At 50.0% G+C, this 18,096-nt stretch overlaps 1 protein-coding gene across 7 annotated transcripts in view; it reads left to right on the top strand.

The window, feature by feature from the left end:
• FLNB (filamin B) overlaps window positions 1–18,096 on the top strand; it is a 139,449-nt gene that overhangs the window by 118,105 nt on the left and 3,248 nt on the right. For 6 of the 7 annotated variants that reach the window (XM_070360584.1, XM_070360583.1, XM_005898994.3 and 3 more), the window contains 9 exons: window positions 187–390; window positions 1,289–1,441; window positions 1,543–1,665; window positions 4,331–4,597; window positions 5,200–5,337; window positions 6,696–6,811; window positions 10,042–10,174; window positions 12,897–13,073; window positions 17,328–17,546. In XM_070360584.1, coding sequence (XP_070216685.1) covers window positions 187–390; window positions 1,289–1,441; window positions 1,543–1,665; window positions 4,331–4,597; window positions 5,200–5,337; window positions 6,696–6,811; window positions 10,042–10,174; window positions 12,897–13,073; window positions 17,328–17,546 — 1,530 coding nt within the window. Of the gene's footprint in view, window positions 1–186; window positions 391–1,288; window positions 1,442–1,542; window positions 1,666–3,378; window positions 3,917–4,330; window positions 4,598–5,199; window positions 5,338–6,695; window positions 6,812–10,041; window positions 10,175–12,896; window positions 13,074–17,327; window positions 17,547–18,096 lie in introns of those variants that run through there. The other variant, XM_070360585.1, reaches the window with a different exon arrangement.

Raw genomic sequence — 18,096 nt, 5'->3', positions numbered from 1 at the left:
CCACTGGGTCACATGCATGGTCAGAATCCAAACACTTCCACCTTGGAATGTTGACAACCCTCTTGGACATTGCTAGAAAGTAAAGAAAGAAGTCCTGTTTCCATTCTTTCAAGCTTGTCTCCCTTCTGCTTCCTCCCCTTTACTTCACCCTCCCACCCACAAACCCCAATTTGTGCTCCGGTCCAGGCATCTCCTTCATTCCCCGGGAGGTGGGTGAACACCTGGTCAGCATCAAGAAGAACGGCAACCACGTGGCCAACAGCCCCGTATCCATCATGGTGGTCCAGTCGGAGATTGGGGATGCCCGCAGAGCCAAAGTCTATGGCCGTGGCCTGTCAGAAGGCCGGACTTTCGAGATGTCTGACTTCATTGTGGACACGAGAGATGCAGGTGTGTATGGGGGTGGACCCAGGGGAAGAGGCCCAGTCCTTTGGAACTGGCTTCTTTTGCTCAGATTGTTTTGCCTTTTTATCCTGCCAGCTTTCTTTTCTTTCTAAGCATCCTTCAAGCTATCGATCTTTAGACATGGTTATCATTGCAGCCCAGGGTTAGGCGTGAGCTGCTTCATTATCGATACTCCCACCATTGTTCTCAGCTTCCCAGGGTCTCCTTGCCTCATCCTAAGCTAAGAATGTTGGGCCAGCTGGCCCAAGGTCATGTTTAGCTGAGCAGGACTTTCAAGGAAATGAGGAGTTTCTTCCTGTTTGCTCTTGGATGGTCTGGATTAGCTTGGAGTGCTCCAAGCTACTCCACCTTCCAGAGTCATGATCTTCTGCCTTCGTGAGTGAAGGACTGCTTCACTGACTTCTGGACAAAGTCACATTCCCCAGGGAAGGAGCTGGAGAATTTCTGGTCCTGATAGGCTGATGTTCTCTGTTGATTCCTCAAGTTCTTAAAGCTTTAAATCTGCTGTCTTAGTGGGTCCCTGGCAGGACAGCCAAGGCATCTAGGAGCAGTTAGAAATGTCAAATTCTCAGGCCTGCAGCTGGTAATAAACCTCCAGGCAGTGCATGCCTTTCTTGGAGGCATAGGGGGAATGTATCTTCCCCAGGTGGTCGGTGGGATGTTAGTAGAGAGCCTTGAGAAAAAGGTATGGTCAAGGCCATATTCAGCCAGGTTATTTATTTCAGTGCAGAAACCTGTAGTTGACTCTTCTGCCCAGGGCTGTCCCACAGGGCCACTGTTACTGTCTTTTCTGTTGTCTGGAGCATTTGCAGGGGTGGAGGTCCTTTCTGCTCCCCTTGGTGATGAGTTGCTGTCACAGCGGCCCCGGGCAACTGTGTTGCAGGTTACGGAGGCATCTCCTTGGCGGTGGAAGGCCCTAGCAAGGTGGACATCCAGACCGAGGACCTGGAGGACGGCACCTGCAAGGTCTCCTACTTCCCCACTGTGCCTGGGGTTTATATCGTCTCCACCAAGTTCGCTGACGAGCACGTGCCTGGTGCGTGTGGTCTCTCTGCTGTCCGCGTCCCTTGCTTGGTTTTCCGTAGACACTGTTTGTGGGCTCTGGGCTGCTCTCAAGGGCCCTCTCGGTTTTTGCAGGGAGCCCGTTCACCGTGAAAATCAGCGGGGAGGGAAGAGTCAAGGAGAGCATCACCCGTACCAGCCGAGCCCCGTCTGTGGCCACTGTTGGCAGCATCTGTGACCTGAACCTGAAAATCCCAGGTGAGCCTGAGGGGCTCGTGGGTCCAGGCAGTGGGCACTACTGGAATCCAAGTCCGGGCTTGGCCCAGAAGGTACCGTCCGTGTCTGCTATGGGGGACTACTTTTTGAAAGTGAAAGTGAAATCGCTCAGTCGTGTCTGACTCTTTGTGACCCCGTGGACTGTAGCCTACCAGGCTCCTCCATCCATGGGATTTTTCAGGCAAAAATACTGGAGTCGGTTGCCATTTCCTACTTTTTGAATTTAATTTTATTTATTTACTTGTTTTCACAGAGGCCTATCCATGAAAAGTAAATCTATTTACTTATCCTTCTTCCAGGTGAAAATAGCTTTATCACATCCCATGGGGGAAAAATAGATAAGCTTTGAGAATTTACTGTCTGTTAGCTGGACTAACAGTGAGAGAAGTGACCCTACTGATATTCATATTTGCAAAGAGGTGTCAGCCCAGTGACATCTTTCTGATTCCCATTTGTCCCTTTCATTCTTAAAATTGGAATGAGGGCTGGGGTGCGAGCCTGGGTGGGTGGCTGGGCCACAGCTAGCCCTTTGCCCAAATTAGCCAGTCAGCAGCCTTAGTCTGTCTGAAATGTGGCCCAGTTTCTTTCTATTAAGCAGTGACTGTGTAAGTCACTTGAGGCTCCTCTGGCATGCGGTGTGTAGAGTTGTAGATTTTATGAGGACAGAAAATCTAAACAGTCTTCAGATGAAGCTCACGTTGTGATGAACTTCTGGCTTCTAGATAAAACTCCAGTGTCTCGCATCTTTCCTAACTTGTCCCATGTCCATTTGCTCTGCCTTCGCAGCAATACTTGATGGTTTCTTCCTTTCTGGATGTCGGTAGAAACCTCATTACTGGAGTGTCCAGACTAAGAAACCTTAAAGAGATATGCATGGATTATGATCATAAAAATTCATGTGCCAGACTTCCCTGGTGGTCTGCTGGTTAAGACTCTAAACTTCCACTGCAGAGAGTATGCGCTGGTTCAATCCCTGGTTGGGGAACTAAGATACTGCATGCCTTACCATGTGGTCAAAAAAAAAGAAAGAAAGTTCATATGTTCAAAACCGGGGGAAGTAAGTGTCACCTGGTATCCCACCATCCATGGAGACTGTGGTTCATGTTTGAGGTCCAGAGCTGGACCTTGGGTGACTCCAGCCTCCTAGACAGACAGGTTCCATCTCTGGTCGCACTGATGCAGTTCTTGCTCACTATATTGTAGGCATCTTTCCACACTAAAATACACTTCCCCATCATCTTTGATTGGCTGCATAAGAGTCCATTTCACCTCTAGGTACATACACCATCATTTCAGGTACTCTCATCTCCATCCCTTGACCTCTTTAATCAGTGCCCTGTGACATCTCTCATCACGGTGGACTGATGCCCAGGAATGGGATTGCTGGGCTCACACATTTCAAATGCCGCTATGCCTCAGCAGCCAGTCCTCCAGAAGACATATTGGTGTTTCTCCCTTTCCCCACCGGTACTGAGTAGCACATTCTCACACTGATCAGTCTGATGGAAAGAAAGTTTGCAGCTCCATTTCTCCAGTCACTGTGCAGATGAACTGTGTTTTCATTTCTTCACTTTCCTTATTTGGGGAATTATGTTTCCTGTTCCCTTTATCTGTCTGTGTCTTCTCTTTGTGTGATGAGGACGGTTACCCTTTCTCTAAAGTCTCATCTGACTCTTGACTCCTTCCTCTTTTCAGTGTTCCCTGATGACTCTGGTGGAGACTCACTTTCCCCCTCCTTACCTAAAGCATCCCCTCTCGCCAACTAGAAGGGAGCAGAGGCCCTGCAGACCCAGGCCGTGTGGGGACACCTCCCCTCAACCTCCTTCCTGCATCCTCAGGGCTCAGAGTCATGAGTTGCTACCCGGAACCCGTAGGGCTGCAGGATGCGGTTTTGTGCTGCCCTCGATGATGGCATTACTTGGTCACCTTGCTTGCGGCACGCCTGACTCCACCGTGTCATGCAAGCACAAGTCGCTGGCATGGCTGAGCACGTCATGTGGAACAGACACAGTCTGCTTCCTAATGCTGGGGACCCAAGGCGCTGTGTTTCTGGAAGTGCAGCCTCTGGTCTTCAGTTTGCTCAAAGCTTTGCTCACGCGTGGTTTTCCCTTTGCCACTGGAACCAACCCAAGTTCACTTTCTCCTCTAAATGCATTTAGACTTGTTACCTAGAAGAAATGCCAGTGCTTCTTGACAGTGCTTTTTGTGTTGTTACCTGTGGAAAAGAGTCCCTGTAAGCATGCCGATAGCCCCATGTCACATTGGCTTAGAAACATCTGAGCCATCATCGTTGTTATTTACACCCTGTGACTATCAGTTCAGGCTCTGGTTTGATACCTCTGTATGGAATTAACTCTGAGTTACTTCTGACTGAATTAACTCAGCTCCAGCCAGGAGGGCTGTACAGTGCCCCCAGAACGTTCTCTGCACTGAGTGGCCGGAGGGGCCCTGCTCTCTCCATGCTGACCACAAGCACCCGGGGGTTTGAGGGAGACAGGAGGGCAAGCATCCAGCTGGGATGAGAGGAAGCCTGAGCACCCCACACCCCTGGGCTGCACTCACTTTGCCTTCTTCTGCTTGCCCTGCATGTCCTGTTCCACCTCAGGCCCTCGTCCTGACCCTTCTGTTTCTCCCTGCCCCCTTTCAGAAATTGACAGCAGTGACATGTCGGCCCACGTCACCAGCCCCTCTGGCCGCGTGACCGAGGCGGAGATCGTGCCGGTGGGGAAGAACTCGCACTGCGTCCGGTTCGTGCCCCAGGAGATGGGCGTTCACACCGTCAGCGTCAAGTACCGTGGCCAGCACGTCACTGGCAGCCCCTTCCAGTTCACTGTGGGGCCGCTGGGCGAAGGGGGTGCCCACAAGGTCCGGGCAGGCGGCCCTGGCCTGGAGCGAGGAGAAGCCGGAGTTCCGGGTGAGCGTTCTGGGCAGCTTTCTTTTTGTTTGAGAAGACTGAGCTCAGCCTGGCGGCGTGAGCACCCTGTACCCTTCACCCTGTGCTGAAAGGAAGACTTTGTATGTGTGATTCTGACTGGTGGTATGAAGGGGCTTTCTTTAAAACAAGGCTTCCGTGGCTAAAGACATTTGGGAGTTGCTTGCTAATCCAAAACTAAACAAGTGTCTCCATGAGGGACTTCTTGGAGCCTGTAATTTAAGGGTGAGTGTTGTGAGTGTCTCAGAGAGGATCAGGGTCATGAAACTGTTTGCAGAGCATCTTGCAGGTATGGAACATGCTAGAATTCTTTAAAACTGATGGCAGTGGTCCCTTGCAGTAGTGGTTGCTGGGTGGGAAAATCTGTACAGTCTGCACAATCTCATCTTGTTCTGGCTTGGTTTGCGTGTATTCAAAAGACGCTCTGATGCCATGAACTTTGTGTAGTCATGGATGGTGCTTAGCACACATCTGCAGTGCCCTTGCTTGGGCTCTGCTTGGGATTAGAGAAAGAGGAAAGCGCTGGGAACAAACGAAACCCAGCACCAGGGCTCAGTCACTGACCAGATGTTTCTCTGTCTCAGCGGAGTTCAGCATCTGGACCCGGGAGGCAGGCGCCGGGGGCCTCTCCATCGCCGTGGAGGGCCCCAGTAAGGCCGAGATTACATTCGATGACCATAAAAACGGATCTTGTGGTGTGTCTTATATTGCCCAGGAACCTGGTAGGTACTCAGGGGCCAATGGAGGACATCATCCTTGTTTGGGGATGGTTGGTTGTAAGGAATAGAAACTCGTCAGGCTAGCACCAGTAGAAGAGGAGTTTTTCTGTATGGGCACATGGGCATGTCTCCTAGAAATCCAGTTGTGGTGTATCCCCCAGGCCTTGCAGGGGCAGGAATTCTTGTTCTCCCTGTCTCTTGGCCTCTCTCTTGGCCTCACTCTGTGTGCTCTTGTTCAGCTGGTTCATTGTCCCCACTGAGCAGCCTCTCTTGACCCGCCCTTCACCAGTGGCCGGTGTGTCTGCCCCGGAAGAGGGGCCTCAGCCTCTGAGCTCCCTTGAACAGGGGTTTCAACCTGTCCTGTGCCATGGATTCTTTGGCATCTGGTGAGGGCCCTGGGGACCATCTCAGGAAATATCTTTAAACACATGAAATAAATTACTTTGGATCATAAAAGAAATCAATTAAAGTATTGTTTTCAAAATCTTTTTAAAGGAAGAGATAAGTAACTTAGCAATGTATACAGGTTTTCATGAATACATTAAATCATATGACTCGGTGATGGTCTGTTAACTCCTGTAGTTTCTAAGTGGTAATGAGTATAACTGCTGTGTCAGGATACATATAAAACTGAAAAGTGATTGTTTTTTGGTGACAAAAATCACAATTCTTAATGCACTGTGGTTTCTTGTCAGCATTTCTAGAAGAGGGCAATGCTGAAGTACAGTTAGGTGTTAGTAGAAATAAAGATACAGGTTTCTCCCATCCAAGTTTGGATCTCCTGAGTCCTGCGCACAGACCTTTGTGCAGCAGCCCTGCTGAGCCCAGGTTAAGGGTCCCCGCCCTTCCTCTTTGAACTTTCTTTAGTCATCACTCTGCTTCTACCCCTGTTGTCACAGTTTCTGTCCTACTCTTCATCGTTCAGGATCAATAATGGGATCCTGGCTACATGAAACATTCTTATTCTTAAGTATATAATTTCTGATACAACGCTTGGTCATAAGCCTCTCTTTTGGAAAGAAATTGGGCATACAGGCCAGATGTTGATGTGTGTATGGGCTCACATATACGCAGGCAAAGCACAAAAGACACACTTCAGTGATTTAGTCTTTGAAATTGTTAAACACAGTATCTAAGATGGAAAAAAAATAAAAGAATATGTGCCCTCATTCAACTACGAAAATCGCGTTGGCCTGGTGTGAGCCGGGTGACCCTCTCTGAACCAGCCAGTTATACAACCGTGGGCAGGGGGTGCTGTGGGCTGTGGCGGGGGGGGGGGTCTCTTCTCCCAGAACCAGGCAGCTGCTCTGGGACTGCCCTCCCGGGATCTCTGACACTGTGGGACTCTCCTCTGCCCACAGGTAACTACGAGGTCTCCATCAAGTTCAATGACGAGCATATTCCCGAAAGTCCCTATGTGGTGCCGGTGATCGCGCCCTCGGACGACGCCCGCCGCCTCACTGTTCTGAGCCTTCAGGTGAGACGCAAGGAAACATCCATCTCCTTGGCCACAGCCTGACCAGTGAGGCCCTGGACTCCCACGGCCCCTTCAATCTCCGACTCTGTGCCAAGGGCCCCGGCGCATTCTGACCACAGATGCCGCCAGTCGTAGGGGAGCTTTCCCGGGGCAGAGTCACATTTAGGACAGGAGACTGTTGGGGCAAGCAAAAAGCAGCCATGGTCAACAAAACTCCTTAGCATTTGGGAATGAGTTTGTTTTCTAAATATTTATCCAAGAGAAACAAAGAAGGCCTGTTAATCGTTGGTTAAGGGATAAGGAAGGCTTTTAAAACAAAACAAACGCAAAACTAACAGTTCTGTGATGTTCAGCTTGCTATCATTGGCTTCCTTTTCCTCGAGAAAGTCAATTGTGATTTCTTTTACGAGGCTGATTTATTTATAAGTGTGTGCAAGCCACTGTGTTAAGAATTGTATTGGTGTTACTTCCCAGTCCTTGCAACAGCCTGGTGAATAGGTTTTTCTTGACCCTCCTTTTAAAGATAGAAAACCTGAGGTGCAGAGAATATACAGCTCGTAGGAGCCAGCTAGAGTGAGGCTCCAGAACCTTGCTCTTAATAGCCGCCACCTTAATGCCAGTCCTGGCATTGTGGCAGGTGGTTACGTGGCCCAACCTATTAGAATGGCAGGAAGTGCAGTTTCTCACCCTGGCTTAAAGAGGGCACACCATTCAAGGTTGCATTAGAGTCTTCAGCAAACTAAGAACATTGGGGATCCCTTTGGGTCTTAGGACACTGAAGATAACTAGCTGTCTGAGTCAGCTATAGCAATTTGGCTGTGAAATAATACCAGAATCCCAAAAGATGATTTCTGGTTAAAGGGATTCCTCTAGAACCATCGGTGGCCCCTGGGTCTTGAAAATAACGGATGGATGAAAACTCATCCTTGTATCTCAGATCGATGATTGATATCTTTGGACCTGGGTCCATGCACTCGGTTTAAAATATTTGAGAGTCTGACTCTTCCTGAAGGGAAACTGGTGCTGCTAGCTGTCCCCAACATTAGGGAACCCGATCAGAACCCCAGCCAGAGTCACGGTCTGCAGATTGGAGCGGCCTCCGGTGAGTGCCACGGGTGCTGACTGGTCACGGCAGTGCAGGTGTTTCCCTTGTGTTTCATTTAAAGGCTTCTTAACAGAAGTCGCTTCTGTGGCCAACTTAACTAAAACCTACGGAGGGAGATAAACCCAGCGTTTGTTGAGGGGCTCAGAGCTGCCTTCATGCATCTCGAAGATTTCTTTTGGATCTTCCGAGGTGTTTATCTCCCTCTTGAGGATTTAGTGGCAAGCGGATTCAGGTAACGTAAATGGTTCCATCCAAAAGGAGCTGATGTGGAGTAGTCACCTCCAAGAGACTTCTGTCGAATCCTCTTACGACAGCTTGGTCATGAAATACTGAAATAAGTGTGCAGCAGGCTGGTGTGTCCATTAAGCTTGTGTAACCCGCTGCCACAACAGGACGGACTTGTGTGTCAACTTGGTCCCCTGTTCTCCCCTTGTTACTTGATGCCAAGGGATATGTAAAGTATTTTCTGGAGGTTTACTAGCAGGCTACATGGCAACATCTGGGCCTGGTTAGGAAAGACAGGCTTGTTTTTGTCTCGCGTTTGAGACTTTTTAGAAAATTGGAGTCGGCTGGCATTCTGTAGGGGAGGCGGTTGGATGGGGGTGGTCTGGTGATCAAAGACTCTGTAATTTTGGGTTCGTTCCTCCCTCGTCTGTAACTCTAGGGTGGCTCGGTCTAGTAGAATGTTCTGCAACAGTGGGAATGTCCCATATCTCCAGGGGCAGCCGTGAGCCACTTGCAACTCTTGGGCACTTGAAATGTGGCTAGTGTAACTGAGGGACTTAATTTTACAGTTGAACTGATTTCAGCTTATATATATATTTGTTTATATATATATATTTCAGTTTATATATATATATAAAACCACATGTGAGTAGTGACTACTCAACTAGACGGCACTGCTTTAGCGCCTTGCCAAGGTGTAATCCTTGGACCAGCAGCCTCAGCATCGCATGGGGACTTACTAGAAACCTGGAATCCCAGGCTCTGGCCCCAACCTACTGAATCAGAATCTGCATTTTCACAAGACCCTCGGGTGCCTCGGTGGCACGTTGAGTATGAGCCGTGCTGCTTGAGAGTTATCATCTGAGTAGCCGTCCGACCAAGTTTACATCAAAACTGTTGCCTTGTAAAATTTTGCTCTTCAGGACTGGCCAATCTTGAAATACCTCAAGCATCTGAACTTCTAATCCCTTTTTCCCAGCAGAGGATACAATTTCCAGGCGAAACCATGGAGAGTGAAACTCATCCAGTAAAGAGCAAAAGCTATACTTCTCCCATGTTTTTTTTTGGTGGAGGGGGGGACACTGAAAACTTCTAAATGTGTGTTAATATATAAGGAGAAGCTGACATTTCTGTTTTAAAACTATTCGATGTATGGGCCAGGTCCTATGCTGAGTGCCTTGAATGCACAACTTCGTTTAATCCTTGTACCAGCTCTCTGAGGTAGATTTTAGTTATCATGCCCATTTTTACGGATGAAGAAACTATGGCTCAGAGAGGTTCAGCAGTAGTTACATACCTAGGAAACGGCAGCAACCCCAGGTCCTGCTGATTTTTAACCACCGTGCAGTACTGCTTGAAAGAAAAATCATGGGTAGCCCTTTACAGATTTATTAAAAGTTCTCTCCATCTCCACCCATGAGATTAAAAAAAAAAACTTTGTTCATGTTAGTGACTGCATGGTTTTATCAGCTGCTAGGTTACTTCTAAAACTGGGGTGGAGAATGGAAGGGTTTTTTTGGTCTTTCTTTTTTTTTTGGTGGTTGCTGGGGGTGGATCTGGAAGATCCTGGGTTTTCTGGCTTGTACAGGTTTCTTTGGAATGCTGAAACTGTAGTCCTGTTGACCAGGATGTCTCGAATCTCCAAACCCAGGAACCATGTCTGAGTCAAGATGGTTTAGATACAAGACTGTGCAGATGTTTATCTCTGCTTTCCTATATTTAATGCTGGAAATGTGGAATTACTCACCTGCTCTTTTGTTGGCAGATAATACATAATAAAACATGTTCCAGGCCTATTTGCATGAGAACTACCCCCCGCTAGGAATCCTAGGTTGGCATGGTGTGTGCTGCTGAGCAAGAAAGCCAAGGGCTGTAACAAGTCTCATGTGTTGACTTCTAGGAATCGGGATTAAAAGTTAATCAGCCAGCCTCCTTTGCTATAAGGTTGAACGGGGCAAAAGGCAAGATCGATGCAAAGGTGCACAGCCCCTCTGGAGCCGTGGAGGAATGCCACGTGTCTGAGCTGGAGCCAGGTAAGTGCCAGCGCCCCCACCCAGGGATGTTTCTGCAAGTGACTGCCCCAGCAGAGGAGTCGTCGGCCTTTCCGGGGCCTTCGGATTCCCTTTGCTATTGCCAGACACTGTTTACAAATGAGGGTATAAACATTTGCTAGGGACAGGCTTTGAGATATAACACCCCTTCTATTTTTTTTTTTAACAAATATGTCTTTATTTTCGGTTGTTTTTCAAATTCTTTCACATGACATTCATTGTGATGTTCTCATCTTTTAAGTAAATATCACAGATTTTTACTGTTGACCTTATGAAATGAATAAGTACACTTTGACTTCAGTTTACTCTGAAGGGAAGGTTGATTGATGTAAATGATAATCTGTAGTATTCCCTGGTGGTCTAGGGGTTAGCGCTCTGCACTCTCACTGCTGAGGGCCTGGGTTCAATCCTTGGTTGGGGAACTATAACCCTGCAAGCTTTGCTGCCAAAAGAAAAAAAAAGAGATAATCTGAGTCCTCAATAGGACTTAGCATGGGATTTTCTTGCTCGCCACCTTGGTTGGTGTATGGAATTGTGTGATGTCAATCAGCTTTAACAAGACCGTTTTGCAGTGAGCAAATATGAAGTGTCAAGAGTTGACAGGAAGGTAAGACTGAGGAAGACATGACTCCTGCTCCTCAAGGAGGAGCACAGACTCTAGGGAGGACCTAGAGAGAGTGAGCCAGAAAAATGCAGTGCCCTGATGAGGATCCCTGCTGATCACCAACAGCACAGGAGATTTGAGAATCTAATGGTAAAGATGATCAGAGCAGGAGAGGAAAAGGGTTTCTGCCTTGACGCGGTCAGGAGGACTTCTCAGAGAAGGTAACATTAAGTGTGGGCCCTGATGCATGAGGACGGGCCCTGCGACCACTGCCCTTGCTGGGTGTTTGCTGTGTGCCCTGCTCTGTGCACAGTGAGGGTAGACACTTGAAACCTGGGTTAGCATTAGATAATCAGATTAGACCAGATTAGAAAGAGTGCTTTGGTTCATCTGAAAGACATGGTCATGAGCTGATGCTCCCAGAGTGGTCCATGTGAGAAATCAGCAGTGTTAGAAATGCAGAGGAAGGACTTTAGGGCAGAGCGCAGTTGGCCATAAGGAATGAAAGTGAATTCAGGAAGGTTACATGTAGCTTGGCGATAGGGTAGAAAGACGATGATGCAGTTAGGAAAACTCAGGACAGTGGCCGTGGGTGGACGAGGGTTGGTCGATGCCTTATTACAGAGTTTCAGTTCAGTTCAGTCGCTCAGTCATGTCCGACTCCTTGCGACCCCGTGAACTATAGCACGCCAGGCCTCCCTGTCCATCACCAACTCCTGGAGTTCACCCAAACCCATGTCCATTGAGTCGGCGATGCCATCCAACCATCTCATCCAAAACCATGTCCATTGAGTCGGTGATGCCATCCAACTATCTCATCCTCTGTCGTCCCCTTCTCCTCCTGCCCTCAGTCTTTTCCAGCATCAGGATCTTTTCCAGTGAGTCAGCTCTTGATAAATTACAGAACACCCATCTCAAACCAACTCATATAATAAAGGGGGTCCATTACACACATTAAAGGGATCTGTTCAGGATCTAAGATGGGTTTCAGTGACAATTTAATTCAGCCATTCAGCTACTTTGTCCATGGCCCCAAACATCTCTGCTTTTTCTTCTGATCTGTGGGCCTCATTTTGCAACAGCCTTCCTCTTGGTGGCAAGATAGCTGCAGCAGCACACAATGCTAATCAAGGGAAACATCCTCTCCTCAAGATTCTTTCTCAGAAGATGCTTCTTTTGCAGAAGTCTTCAGCAAACCTCCCTTCTTATCTCACTGAACACACATGCTCCTTCCTGGTCACTTCCTGTGGCTAAATGCTATGTGCTAATTGAATTAGGCTTGGGGGAAAAGGGATTTCTCCCCTCACTCTTCCCCATTAGCTTGACCCAGTCAAGGACCATCCCTGGGGGTGGGATCAATTTCCCTTGAAACACATTGGCTTTCTGAGAGGAGGAGTGGTTCCCTGGTGGGGGATGGTGCAGCGCTGAAGGATATATGGGTGACAGTTCCATGTGGGGAGAGTCCAGAAGAGACTAGAAGAGGGTTTGGGTGGAACTTTGAGCAACAGAAGTTCTAAAGCGGGTGGAGGGTACGAGGAGCCAGGGAGCAGCCAAGAGAGAACAGACTCTGCCTCCCAGCTGAGAGCCCTTCAGGAAAGAAGTAGGCTGTTGAGGGGTGCGTGATGGGAGGATATTCTAGGAGCCCATTTCAGCTAACAGATCCTCTTGCCACAGGCTGTGACCCAAACACAGAGTGAGAAATCTGGCTGTTGCCTTGTGGGGCAGCTGCTAGCTTGGAGCTTACTTAAGGAGCATTAATGTCCGATGAAACCATTTTCCCCCCTACAAGTGGCCAAGCGGAGAAACTTTGCCAGAAGTGAGCTTTCCATAAAAGAAGCGTCCCCCTGAGGCTGAGGCCACAGGGGATTAAACACTGCGTTCGGGACCTGGATGCATTTCCTGCAGGGCAGCCTAGGGACATGCAGAGAGGCCCGTCTGGTTTAGATCACCAACACTGGGCGCTAGGCTTGTGGGAGAACCATGGTCTCGTTAGTAACCTCAGGTGGGCCCTCTCAGGTTGGCCTCCTCTCTCTTGTCCCCACCCATCAAGGTTGTGTTCACAGGCCCCGTTTTACCCTGTGCCTTTGCTCATTCTCGCAGATAAGTATGCTGTTCGCTTCATCCCCCACGAGAATGGTATCCACACGATTGACGTCAAGTTCAACGGGAGCCACGTGGTTGGAAGTCCCTTCAAAGTGCGCGTCGGGGAGCCTGGACAAGCGGGGAACCCCGCCCTGGTGTCAGCCTATGGCGCAGGGCTTGAGGGAGGCTCCACAGGTAACATGCTGCCTCTGCCTCTCGTGTGCAACGAGCCTGCCCCAAGGAAGAGCAGATGAAGCTTTGCAAGCCCTGGGAAGCCAGCTGCCTACCCTCCCCAGGGAAACTGCAGTCAGCTGTCTTCCTTTGCCAGGTCCTTTTAGGATCAGGACACTGATAGGCAATTCAACACAGCATCTCTCGTTTTGAGGATCCACAGAGTTTGTGATGCATGTAATGGGCCTCCGGAGAGGTCCCCTACCTGCCAGCTCCCTGGGCTCCTAGAAACATATCAGATCCGCAGTAAGACTTGTCTCAGCCAGGCTCCTTCTTATTCTGATCCTAACAGAGGAGGGGAAAATCCCCAAACAGTCAAATTCATCTTTAACCCTTGACAGAAATAGGGCGTGTTAGCTTGTAAAAAATATGGGCAGAGAGGAAATAGGTAAAGTTCCATCGTGCTTTTCGCCCCTCCCTCCCTCTGGGTCCAGGAGGAAGGAAGGCTAACACATCAAGGGAGGACCTTCAGATTGTCTCTCTGTTGGTCTTCAGTCTTGATCACTTGGTTTCTTGGCTAGTCGGTTCATTAAAGAAGCAGACATGGAGTTTTGCTTTTATTAAATAGCTATGGTCTTAGTGCTGTTTGTGTTGTAGTACAACTTGCTGTTGTCACCTGACATCCTAAGGAACTTTCTGTGTCAAGACCTACAGATCTGCCCACCGCGTGGTGGCTGCAGTTAGTGTCCGTGCTGTGAACACAGAGGTGGGTGTCGGCCACGTCCAGTGCGTCACTATCAGGCAAGGTGCCAGGGTGGGTTTCTCTGCAGGCCTGGATCCACTGGGGCACGGCTGGCGTCTGGGTGTTACTTTGGGCTCTCTTAGGAAGGCAGCCCAGTTTCTTGAGTCCCTTGGGTGTACACATTCTGCTCTTAGTGTTCCCCGGTTGGGTGAGTGAGACAGGAGACCCCTCTCGCCCATGGGCAAGGAGATGAGCAGCTGTGGTTGCCTGGCAACCAGCCCCGAGGAACAAGCATCCTAAGGGCCCGAGGGACCTGCCCAGGTGCAGGAGTGACTGACCAGCTGGCTAGCCACACTGAGACTCTGGGCCAAAACAGTGGCCTCAGCAGTACTTCCCACGGGGTCTGTGTGAGGACTCCCCATCTCCCCAGGCCCATCTAGTCTGGCTCCACACCGAGCTCTGGGCCAGCAGCTTGCCCTTTGTAAGAGGCACAGGACTGCTTTGGCCTGGGACATGTCCGCTTTACAGATTAGCAACGTGGGGCTTAGAAAGGTTGGGCTGCTCCCCAACACTACTTAGTTTGGAGGGGCAGAGCTGAAATCTGTCTGGGTTCACAGCCTCGAGGCCTGTTCCCTTAGGCGCTTAGTTCTGCTTTCCTAAGTGGCTGACTTGCCCCGAGGCAGCAGCTACACCCCTGGCGCGCTTTGTGGGGTGTCCTACACCAGGACCCCTGTTTTCCCAGCTGCTTTGAAAGGTCCCCAGGCAGCAGCAGTGCGGGCATTTGGCCCCTGATGCACCATCAACCCTTGAAGCCCAGGCGGGGTCCTCTTGGCACTTGGAGCCCCAGCAGGCCTCAGGCCAGGCCCCACCATGGCCACTGCGGTCTCCTGCTTCGCCAGCAGCCACCTCATCCCCTGGTGGATCACACCTGCAGTGCTGGGGCCTGTGGTGCTTCCTCTAGGCTGTTGGCACACAGGCCTTCTCAGGAGCTCGGGTTTCAGACTGTGCTTTGCAGGCACTGGATGCTGCTGAGGGAGGGAGCTGGTCTTCCAGGGAGACTCCCAGCCGGGAGCAGGAGGTACAGAGCGCGTCTGTTTCAAGCCCTGTGTAAATATTGCTCTTGTCAAGGGGAAGGCGTCTTGTTTTTCTAGCCCTCCCGCTCCCAGGCCTTTTCCCAAATCTCCATCCCCGGCTTACACAGCTGCAGTGTGTGTGGAATGAAAAGGTGTCTGTGTACGACTGCCAGAGGGCCCGCATCCTGACCCTCGGCACAGAGCGGGCTTCCCTGTGTTTTTATGGGTGGGTTTGCTGTATCTCTTTGCTCGAGCTTTGAATGGTCCATTCTGCAGGTTTTGAAGCACGGGAATGTGGAGAATTTGGGGTGGGACTCTTCGCTGCAGAGGGGCTGAGAAGGCCAGCAATTACACCAGGGAGTTCCAGGCTTCTCTGCTTGGAAGAGCCATTTTCTTGATGAAATGTTCCCGGAACCCTACTCTGCACAAGGTGTATGAGCACAACCTTGGCCCAGCACCCTTCACCCACCTTCAGGATGTAGTAGGGCTCCATCACACTCACAGGGACTCATCTGTACACACATGGCAATGCGGGGGGACACTAGAGAAAGCTTGAGAGCAGCAACGAAGATCCCGTGCAGCCAAAAAATTAATTAATTAAAAAGAGCAGCAGTAATTTTGGACTTCATAAAACAAACAGAAAAAGCAAATATTACACTAGAAAAATAACACGTAACAGGGCCATGCCCACAGATGTCCTGGGTCCTGGTTCTAGCTGGAGGCAGTGGTAAGAGGGAACTCCTGTGTGTGGACTTTTTTCCTCCCATCCACTCTTGGGTGAGTGCACTAGCTCTGGGTTAGACAGACCTTCTGTTTAAATCCCAGTTCAGTCAGTCCCCAGCTGTGTGACTTGGGATGAGTGGTCTGACCTCTCTGAGCCTCCACTTTCGTTCTAGTAAAACGGGGATAGTAAGGAACTCCACCTGATAGGTTGCTCTTGTCCTGTAATTCCTTATTTCTCTTTTTGCACCTGGTCTTCCTTTCTGGGCCCTCACAGTCATGATGAACTGATGCTTCTCAGGGATGGAGCAAGAGCAAGGCCAGGTCTTTTCATCTTCACTTTAAAAGTATCTCTTTTTCCTTATTGTCACTTGCAGCTACTTCCTGGAAATCCTGTCCCTTGTTTGCACAGCCTCCTCCCTTTACCTGCAAAGCCTTGCTTCAGCAGCAGCTGTCGTGAGGGCTTCTGAACAGCACATTTGAGATAGTTGGGGGGAACAGGATGGGGGTGGGTGTTGCTGGGACAGGAGCCTCAGGAGCTTCCAGAAACAGCTGGGTTGTGTTTGGGGTTGTGTGATAGCAGTTCCTTTGTTTTATTGATAACCAGAACAATAATTCTTTCTCTGGCCTCAGAGCTATAATTAAACCAAAATAGTTCCCAGCTGGGGCGGGGTCCAGGGCTCTGGGAAGAGCACAGCCCTGCACGGGAATGCTATGCCGAGGGTGCCCCATAGAGGGCGCTGCAGCGGGTGTCTGGGCCCTACCTCTTCCTGCCTGGAACTGGAAAGGGAGCTGGGGGCTTTTGCAGGGCCTTGGGCTCAGGCAGGAACGCCACTGTGATCGTTGGCTGGCACTCTGTCTTGGCCCAGCTTTCCTTCTATCACAAGGCAGGATGTCTGTGCAGGGGGCCCTTGTATACCAGGCAGGTAGGAAGTAGAATGTCCTGGAACTGGGTTAGGGCTTCCGAGCCAGCCAGCAGATAGGCTGGGGCTCCGGAGCCGCACACACATGCTCCGATACCAGCTCTGCCACTTGTCCTGTAGCTCCGACTGGCATGTGGTTGAACTTCCCTGAGCCTCAGTGTTGTTTGCTAAAGAGGAATCACTGGGCGTGTAGAGCACTGGGCACAGGATCAAGAGTCAGAGAGGTGTGAGTGGTAATTAGCAGAGCTGCTGTTTCGTCGCCTTCTTGTTGCTGTTGTTCAGGGCACAGTGCGGGGGCTGGCAGATCCCAGAAAGACGGCTGGCCCATCTACAGGATGGTGTCTGGGGTGAGGAGCCTGAGGAGGAAGGAGGCAGCTCTGGGCGGCCTGGGCTTCTCCAAGTCTACCCAGAGGAGAAAGAAAAGGTCAGAGGGGCCCACGCTTGCCCCACCCCTGGAGGCAGAGCTGGCCTCCGGGGGCTGAAGCAGCACTTCGGGAGCACAATGGTGACTTGGGCTTCTCGCCCTCGGCCATGGTTCGTGCCCGGAGGAGAACGGGGGTGGGTGCTTGCGGGCAGAAGGTCAGCCACACTTCTGCCTGGACCTTGGAAGGGGTCACCATTCCCCAGGACCTGAAGTTCTCTGTGCCAGGAACTCAGAGCTAGTACAGGTGGGTTCCCACACCAAGGTGACCCCTCTGTGAGGGGACCTCTGTGTGCCCCACCGCTGCTTCAGGGCCCCCAGCACACTCCCTCAGACCCCCACCACCACCAATCCCTCCAGCTGTTCATGTGATCTTTATTCCCGCTTCCTTTCTTCCAGGTATCCAGTCAGAATTTTTCATCAATACCACCCGAGCAGGGCCAGGGACATTATCCGTCACCATCGAAGGGCCGTCCAAGGTTAAAATGGATTGCCAGGAAACCCCCGAAGGGTACAAGGTCATGTACACCCCCATGGCTCCTGGAAACTACCTGATTGGCGTCAAATATGGCGGGCCCAACCACATCGTGGGCAGCCCATTCAAGGCCAAGGTGACAGGTAATGACCAAATGACTTTGAAGTTAATCTTCCCCTTGTTAGCAGGGGAGGTGATCTTGTTACAGTATCGGCAGAGCTAACCACTGGTAGAAACTGGATGATTTTAGATACGTTGAATCTGCCTTGAATCTTGGGGTAAAGAAGTAATAGGACATGCCAGCAGGGATGGCATGTTCAAAACCTGCAGAATAAGGAGGCAGAGCAGGGCTGTAGAAGTTGAGAAAACATGTTAGGTCTCTAACAGAAAAGGAGTGCTTACATATTTGAAATCGTATGTATTTGTTTTGATCAGGGCCTGAAAAATCCTCTCATTTCTAACCTTCACTTTTAAAAGAATCAAAAGTGGTTTTTTTTTTTAAATAAATTTATAAAAACGTGCCTTCTTGAGAACACTAAAAAAAGTACCAAACAGTAAAAACCACCTCACAGCCCGCCACCCAAGGTAACCACTGTAAATATTGTGGTGAATTCCATCATCATGTCTCTTTCTGCTTGGTTCACTGTCCTGCAAGTAGTATGGGTTCATAGCAGACAATTACATTAAAAATAA

The sequence above is a fragment of the Bos mutus genome, chromosome 22 (genome assembly GCF_027580195.1).
Source record: "Bos mutus isolate GX-2022 chromosome 22, NWIPB_WYAK_1.1, whole genome shotgun sequence".
NCBI lineage: Eukaryota > Metazoa > Chordata > Mammalia > Artiodactyla > Bovidae > Bos > Bos mutus.
The sequence above is the reverse complement of the archived record's forward strand: the minus strand, read 5'-3'. Positions and strand labels throughout refer to the sequence as shown.